Source organism: Amblyomma maculatum, chromosome 11, assembly GCF_055883805.1.
Source record: "Amblyomma maculatum isolate TAMU_Amacu chromosome 11, ASM5588380v1, whole genome shotgun sequence".
Classification (NCBI taxonomy): domain Eukaryota; kingdom Metazoa; phylum Arthropoda; class Arachnida; order Ixodida; family Ixodidae; genus Amblyomma; species Amblyomma maculatum.
In genome coordinates this window covers 150,622,400-150,630,972 of record NC_139354.1, presented here as the reverse complement: position 1 = coordinate 150,630,972, position 8,573 = coordinate 150,622,400, and the positions used below count along the sequence as shown (strand labels likewise).

General features: G+C 45.1%; 1 protein-coding gene across 1 annotated transcript; it reads left to right on the top strand.

The window, feature by feature from the left end:
* Window positions 1-230: 230 nt before the first annotated feature.
* LOC146175182 (PI-stichotoxin-She2a-like) lies at window positions 231-3,977 on the top strand. The gene is made up of 3 exons (XM_084583648.1): window positions 231-472; window positions 3,575-3,793; window positions 3,883-3,977. The coding sequence occupies exons 1-3, from the start codon at window positions 427-429 to the stop codon at window positions 3,885-3,887; spliced, it is 270 nt and encodes an 89-aa protein (XP_084439774.1). The 5' UTR covers window positions 231-426; the 3' UTR covers window positions 3,888-3,977.
* The last annotated feature ends 4,596 nt before the right edge of the window (window positions 3,978-8,573 follow it).

The window sequence follows — 8,573 nt, the reverse complement described above, 5'->3', positions numbered from 1 at the left end:
CGCCACTGCTGACCGTGAATCACAATCGTCATTTTGTATTAATAAAGTTTCCAGTGAATACCTCATTGGCTTGCAATAATTTCAAGATGATGTGCCTACCGGAGCTGTGTTTCCGAAGAACCTTGAAGGCTCGCTTTAAGCCTAATCAGGTTCGCAGCTGTCCCCTGTTTATCGCAAGCAGCCTCGTTTTCACCTGATTGTGTGTTCTGTAAACTTCCGATCGGCTGTCAGGGCGACTGACCTCCTCTTATCTGCAGCCGCTGCGTATACATTGAAATGCGGTCACGTCCAACTACAGGTGTCTCTATTCTCACACTGTCCTATATGTATCACAGTACATACAGGTACACACCGGCTCTCGATCTCCGGCAAGCTACGAGCGCACCTTGAAAATTTGATCACCTGCTGTCGCCGAAAAGTACCAAGATGAAACAGGCTGTGCAAATCTGTTTCCTAAGCAGTGTTGTTTTGGGTAAGCACGCTCGGCTTATAGCTTTCTACTAAACAATATTTTTGTCTTTTCTTCTAGAAAACCCCATTTGTCCTTTATTTTACCGAGTGTACCAACGTCAGGAGCCTTCTTTTACACGCAGGCGTATTGCATGAGCCGCGTTTTTTTTTTTTTATCACCTAATGGCATATCGAAATGTCAGCTTTCCCAGTCGCACAATGTATATAAGATTGCTCGTTCTAATATATTTCTTTTCTGCACAGCAACCAAAAACCTCACAATGAGTACTATTTCATCACTTAAATGTGATGAAACTGCTTACAGTTTTGTTTACAAGTTATGTGTATGGCATGTAACGGGTGCACAGTTCTAATGGGCGTGAGCGCCACCACTGGAGCGAATGGCGCTAGCGTCGACCTAGAAGAGCAAGTGCGATCACGTGATTCCCCTTACTCTTGCTGAAGCAGACGCTTGATTGAATTTGTGCGTTTTAAAAGCGGAGAGTCCCGTTTATTTCTGTAGTTTTGGTTGATAACGAGTGTCAGCATTGCACTTTTTGATCTTGAATCCTTGCTGAGGTTGCTGAAGTTTGTTTAAGTTGTTGCCACGCTCCGGTATTGCTTTGTACCCGGACGTACGTGACGGAACCCCAAGTAAGGACCCATTGCTAGCCGAAGAAAAAAAAAACGAAGAGCTGGCGGATTCTTCTTTATTGAAGATTTTAACGGTCAAACAAGCCAGTGATCATTCTCATGTGTGCAGCAGACATTTTAGCGAGCAAGACAAGTCCGTGCATGGAGTTGGCGTTGAACAATTCGGTGACTAGCGCGCGTTTTGATTTGCGCGTATTCCTTGTTAAGCTAACGAAGACCTATTGCTAGCAAGATGGAAAAGATGCTGGCTTTTTCACGAAGCAGGACACTCCCAGAGCAAGGAAGCATTGTGCAAAGGTCAGGTCTCATTCTTCTGAATAAAGGCGTTGACAGGGAAGTTTCACAGAATTGAACTAGAAAATGCTGCTGCCATAGGCAGCGGTGCATGATGAGTCGTCTCAGGCAGCGTGTATAGGGCTGTAGTAATTTCGAATGACGTACGTGAATACACGAGAGGTAATGCATTACATGTTATCATGTGCTGAGGTATGCGTCAACAAAGCTACTTTGCGCGGAGAAAACAAATGTCCGCCCGATTCAAGAGTGCCTGTGACGGAAGTCAGTGCGCAAGAATTCGCTGCGAGAAACACACTTCTTCACACTTGCTATAAAAAACTAATCAACGTCTTCCCCACTGTCCAACTTGTCTGCTCTACCACGGCCGCTCAAGGGAGAAGTGCGCCTCTATTCAGCGGCCGTGGCTCTACTATGTTCAAAGGAGCAGGTGAACGGAGCCGCTTCCCCTGGCGCTATTCGAAGGCGCTCAGCATCTGTCAGTCCCCTGGCATCTGCGCTCCTACAGAGAAACCTCATTACCAGTATTCAGCGGCCGCTCACATTTGACTGGATTTGTAGCAGCTGCAATATTTTTTTTCTTTACTAACATCAACAGCGATGGTGCAGCTGAGTTAAAACTCGACAACTTCGACAACCTGCTATTTTGGTGAAGCGCTTAATACCGAATAAGTGGGTCTAAAACCTAGAAATAAGCTTATCAGAACTAGACCGAGGTGTATAATAAATAGATAAACGTAATAATAAAGTTACTTGCCTACAAATCGTTAATCCGGTCGAAACTTGAGTACGCATCCGTCATTAGGAACCCACCGCAAGCATACCTCATTGAACCTTTAAAAGCCGTACAAAACAGAGCTGCCCGTTTTATCCATCGCTTGTATTCATACGATATCAGCGTCTCGTCTCTCAAACAGCAATCCCAATTACCAAGCCTTTCTATCCGTCGCCACATTTCTAGCCTGTGCTTGTATCACAAATTTTACTTTTCCCATCCAAAACAGGAGCCATACATCTGCGCGCCTCCATCACGCACGTCTCATCGCATCGGTCATCCGATTAAACTTTTACGTCAAAGTGCTCGTATGACTACTTTTTCGAAGTCATTCTTCCTTTTAACAACTAGCCACTGGAACGACCTTCCCCACGAAATCACCGTCATCACCTGCCCATCCACTTTCCTGCACAAAATAACATCGCACTTATCATGAAAATGATTTATGCACTTATATTAAGCCCACCCCTTATGTTTAAGGAAATAAAAATGATAATAAAACTAAACTGTCTAGGAAAGGATCCTACAGCAGCAGTTCAACGCTTATTTTGTCACGCGGGCGCTTCCGAGAGGTGGCGCCAGGGTATGTTCTCGTGCCCAATATTTTACACTTGGTGTAAAATATTGGTGTAACCAAATAACCTTGCATCCTGCCCCAGATTCTGCATTGTCGTCCAAAATATCCTCACTACATCAGCATATAAGTTATGTGAATAATTTTGATAAATTAAATCAGTAATTTACGGACTGAAATTGAGTTAAACGAATCATCTGTCTAAGTTGATGGGGTCTAAAGTGCAGAGAAAGAAATTGCTCCGCTCCCTCATTTGTAAGTGCGAGGAGGAAGAGGCACCGTAAGATGGGTACCCGGGTTACAAGTCTTCCGCAATTCCTAGCTTTTTTCCTTCGACTCTCACTATGTATACATGGGAAATAAATAAATTGAATTGAACCCAGTAGTTGGCTACCATGGGCGAAGGATATTGTAAGGTGAGCGAGAATACACCCGTCTTTTCACTGCCATATATATGATATTTGCGTACTTTAACACGACGAAGAGGAAGCAAGGGAGGAGAGAAATGCGCCTTTTTTAGCAGGGCAACAACAACAAACGAACAATATAAATCCTACTTACGTTAACGGCGACAAGGTTATCTTCTTGCGCTGCGCTGAGTGTTTCTGAGAAATGTGTACGGCAGAACATCTGAAACAAATGTTTAAAAGGTTTCATTAGCGCTAAGCGGCTACCTTAGCTACAAAGAGTTTCTTAAGCGCCAGGAATTCAAGGTTTCGCTGACTGTAAATCGCTCCCTCGCTTGCCAACACCTCAGTACCATCTCTCGCAGAGTCAACTCTGTTTCAGAAAATGTCTCGCGCCTTCCTTCTACCCACATGTTGCAGCAATGGCGGCAGCGCAAGTTGACGTCCAGGACTGGTACCGCGGCGTGGATTTTGACGAAGGTTGCAGGCCTGCCCCGATGACCGGTGTGTGCAAAGCGTATTTTCAGCGTTGGTACTTCGACGTGGCTGCCGGCGTCTGCAAGCCGTTCGTCTACGGCGGATGCGGTGGAAACGCAAACCGCTACACGAGCTGGAAGGAGTGCGAGGTCGCCTGCCTTCGTGAGTTTTTTTCTTTTGCTACCGCATTAAACGATCTCACAGAAAAACTTGATGCAAGCTGTACCGTGATCTATAATGCTTGTGTGCAGGTTGACTGAATTCTGGATGAACATCATAAATGATTCCCTTCGGAAGATTTCCTACAAAGTTCCAACAACGGTGTTGCAGAATAAAGTACATTCAAATGCTGATTGCCGAGTTCATCTCCAAACTACTTATTTTTTTCGCCATATTGCGAGCTTATACCTTGTGTCACACAGCAACACTTTTGATACACTGGGAACATATATATAAGCGCGAACGATAATTTATATCCACTTCTGCAGTCATTCCTATTACTTTTGGAATGCAGTTATATGCAACAACAATAATTCGACATTAAAAAAGTTATGCAGCTTTGCCCGTAGCTAGACAAATAAGAGCGTACATTACTGGCCAAATTGGGGTTCATAAGCTGGTTGTTCTTTTCCAGCCTAAAAAAGTCGAAAACAGTAGTCGACACGAAAGCGGTAGCACGACTCTCTGGTTGAACGGCGCGTTTAACACGCCTCCGATTACGGTCAGCGTCCAGCTTCGCAGCACCTTTCTCCAGCACAGCAGATCGCCCGTCTTTTGCTTCCCACGTTTCCTCTTCTGTTCTTGTCGCTTGGTCCCATTTTCTGATTCATAAACTCCGCTAGACAGTATTTTTTTCGCGGCTTAGCATTGAAACAGTAGCACAGGGTTTGGTAAAACCTTAAAGGCGGTGAAGGCCTCCCAGGCACTGCACCGCTTTATGAGAAGCACAGGCCTAATCGAAAGTTTGCTATGACATGACTGTAGCGTGATGTGATGTGGCGCGTCTGTTATGTGACTGTATTAACTTCAACTATCCCTCTCTCACAACGTTTATATCCACTCATCCCCTCCCTCCATGCAGAGTAGCAAACCAGTTGTGATGCGTCGTTGCATCACAACTTCGATGCGAAAGAGAGGAAGTCTGGCGCCACATGAAAGCCCGTTAGTGATGCCCTACGAACAAATAGCGGCCAACAACCAACAGGGGAGGCGGACCTGACGCAGGGGGTACCTGTTGTGCATGCCGCCACTTCGGTGGCTAACAATGGCTGGAAGCACAGTTGCTATGGCAACTAGGCATGGAGGCATCGAACGTATAAATTTGGAGAAGGATTTCTGGACAAGCGATTTCACACCAAATAATTGTTTCAGTGAATTTCAGTAAACTGAAATGAAGACTCAGCGGCCGATTTTGAAAAGAAAATGACGGTATGAAGAATTTTCATAGGAATTTATTTCTCGTTGCCTCTTTAATTCGCGCTATTTGTCTCAATGAATTTCCAGTTCGCCGAAGCTTCGGTTTTGACTTCTCTTTGTTAGTGCCGCTACTATACGCGCACAGCGCGATATCGTCTTCTGGCTGTGTTGTGACAATGCGGAAAGAAGCAAATCGAGAGACTGGTGTTGCACGTATTAAGCTGACTTGCAACCGCAAAATAATTAAGCTACTCGATGCTGGCGACAGACAAAAGCGTGCTCGTTGGTCATCTTACTACGTACGCCCAGTGCGCTCCTCGGCTTTCAGAAGAAAGCCGGCGAAAAAACATCTAGAAAAAGGGGTAAAAGAGGACAGCACTTTCTGGAAACAGACACGAGCGGCACGAATTATTGGAGATACATCGTGGCGCATCTTGCACGATAAAGAAAAAGACGAAGCCACGTCTCGGCGGTCGAGTAAGTTAACACCGCAGCCACAACAACCGCACAAAAGCGATACGCTATCCCACAGTTTGCCACAACAAAATTCTTATGCTCTGTGAAAGTGTATTCTGAAGTACAGCCGCCCTTTAGTGCTGTCGAAAACTTTCACTTACTTGCAAGATCAAGTGTGTTGGAACTCATCCATTTAAATGTTTTCTGCTTGTCGCTGTCTCATTTGGCGAGTGTACAAAAGTGCATTCATCTTAGGGGTTCTCAGCAGTCGTTCTCGTTAAGATAGTATCTAGCTCTGTAGAAGAGGAGGAGAAAATTAAACCAGAAACAAATTTCGGCCACTGTGATCTTAACGGGAGAAATGTTTATTTCTTCTGCTACTATAATCTGTCTTTAACCCGAAGGAGTATAAAAAAACTGCTCCTCTGGAGCACTTTCTACGTGCACGTTATTTATAGGTTGTAATCTACACAGTCGTAAGAGGAACTTATTTCTTACGCAGTTCTCAGATTACATCTTGCAAATAGATATTATTGTCATTGCCCGATCAAACCCTATCACAGGCCTGACAGCTGGCCGGCCTTACTTCTAGAGGGAAAAAATGGGAAGGTTTAACCCGCCATGTTAAACCTAGCTATCCGAACGGAAGGTATGTAAAGTAAAATCAAAAAACAGCGCCGCGACTTGAGACAAACAGCGGATGAGATTAACAGACAAGCACTGTCCGTTATTCTATAAAATATAAAAATATAAAAAGTATGTCTATAAATTTGTTTCTTTCCGGCCAGCTATACTGGCAAGATGATCAGACTCCGCTTCGCAACTGTGCCAAAGAGCTGACGCCCTCAGACCGGCATGCCCATCATCCATGTGGAGACTGCAGGAGCAAGACCCAGCGAATCAGCCCTTGCCTCGTGCGGTGAGGCTCCGAGCAGACACAGCTGCGATTCCACTGCACAGCGGATCACGCGACATGGTGTTATACAGACACCACTTCGGAGCTGCAGTGCGAAGGCGTCCGCTAAAATGTTGACGCTTGGCTCTCTATTAAAGGCAACTGCGCAGCTAAGAAAATAGCACATTGGCTGCCAAAGAGATGAGTTATACTTTGACCGCAACGGTTCGCCCCCTTCTCACTGTGTTGCGAAATGTAAGGAAATAAGCACCCCCTATTAGAGTGACACGAGGATCGCTTTGCATTTCCGCAAATAATAGCTGTGTGGCAGCAATGCATATAGGCTGTAAACGGCATGGGTTACGGATGTAGCGGCCGTTCGTATCGTGCGTCGTAGACACGTTTCCTTTTGCCCAATGCGATTGCAATCAACACTTGGCATGCACGCAAAATAACGGTGTGCAATGTAAAAATATGCAGTGAAACAACCCATAAGAAACGTAGAACAAGCAGTGGATGTTCTCTACTCTACGTCACCACCTGTATTCACGCGGCGTAAATGAGCTGAAGCATTAGGAGGTGGCGAGCAGGGTTGCGATAAGGCCATCGCTATCAAATTGTCTCGATGCAGGGCACGGAGCGTAACGTGCAACTGCTACAGTACGTAGTTCGTGTGGCAGCACCTGCACGAATCTTATAGAATAAGAGCTATTTCTGTCTTCAACTGATGGGACGTCAATCTGAGTCTTTGCGCAGAGAAGATGTATCAAGGCTGGAAGACGTCTCAAAAAGATCTAACTTTCATGCTGTTCCTTTTTCGTATCTTGTAAAGCTGGCACATGAGTGCGCTGCCGCATGCTGACAGTAAGCAATCTACTCTGTTAGTAAGTGTACCGTAAACATCAACAAATTTTGCAAACGTTTGCAAAGAGACGACACATACACCAACCTTATGTCTTCTTGGTGACCTTATATAGTTCATATCAGTTGCTGCCTAAATAAAAGGCAGTGTGGGAAAAGTGTTAGAAAATCAAAAGAAAGTTTTCTATTGTCATACGCATTCTAATCATGAGGACCAGCGGATTGAAGCGGATCATTATTTCCGCTGTGTGAAACTAGGCCAGTAGGCTTCCAAAATTATGGCAGGTTAGCATGTCGAAAGCAACATGCTTGCTTTATAGATAAAAACCAAGAACGTGAAATCAAGAAATAGTTTTCATGCAGTGCATTTAACCTCGTGTATTTATTCTTGATAATGAAGCAAAATTTCAAATCTTAGATAAGCTTTGGTTTCATAGTTGCCTTCCGACCACTTCTTCGCCACTTTACGCTTATTTTGTTAGCTTTTACGAAATGCCGGTTCATCCATGTGCCCAACTGCATAAAAAAAACTGTATATACAGATAGAGGCAAGCAATTCACAAGACGAAGCGCCACTGTGAGCCAGCTTATTGCTAACAATGTTTCTTTTTATAGGTTGAATGAAACTCTCGAAAAATACGCAGAAAAAGAAAGATTCCACAGCGCTAACAAATACAAACTCGCAAATAGGCACGCACAAGACAGGCGCTAACTCCAGCTTCTCTTTTGAAACAAAAAAAAATGAAACTTCTTCTAAATGAAGAAATGCGTAAATGAAGAATGAATGTGTAAATGTGCGTTTGTATTTGTTAGTGCTGTGCAATATATATTTTTTTCTTCTGTGAAATGCACCAACAATGCAACCAACAATGATCGCCGAAGACCCTTTGAACTACCAAAGTTTGTCGATGTAAACGATTGACTGTTCGGTTGACTGATCATCAGTCGCCGCTGCCGCTTGCACTCAGCTTCTCTGGCTTTGGTGGCCTGGAATGTGGCCATGCGCTGTTCCGTTTCCACTGTGCCACTCGTGCTTTCGCGCCCGATGATCTGAGCAGCCACTGTTGACGCTTGCGTTCGGCCTCACGTGCTTTCGCATCTGGTGACATGTTCAACCGGAGTACACGCAGCTCATTCTTATTCTCGCGTTTCGTGTTGGGGGAATCAGGCATCCGTCGCCGCTTCTCCGCACCGCTTGCCGCACAGTCGCTGGGCCACTTCGGCGCCATGAGTCTCACTCACTCGACTACACTCAGACGTCTGTATTCACTCACTCACTCGAAAGAGCGTCGCCACACCAGCAGCCGGCGCCGA

Coding starts and splice junctions, on each gene's coding strand:
- LOC146175182 (XM_084583648.1), top strand. CDS start 427: ATGAAACAGGCTGTGCAAATCTGTTTCCTAAGCAGTGTTGTTTTGG. Junction 473..3,574: donor CCTAAGCAGTGTTGTTTTGG/GTAAGCACGCTC, acceptor CACATGTTGCAG/CAATGGCGGCAGCGCAAGTT.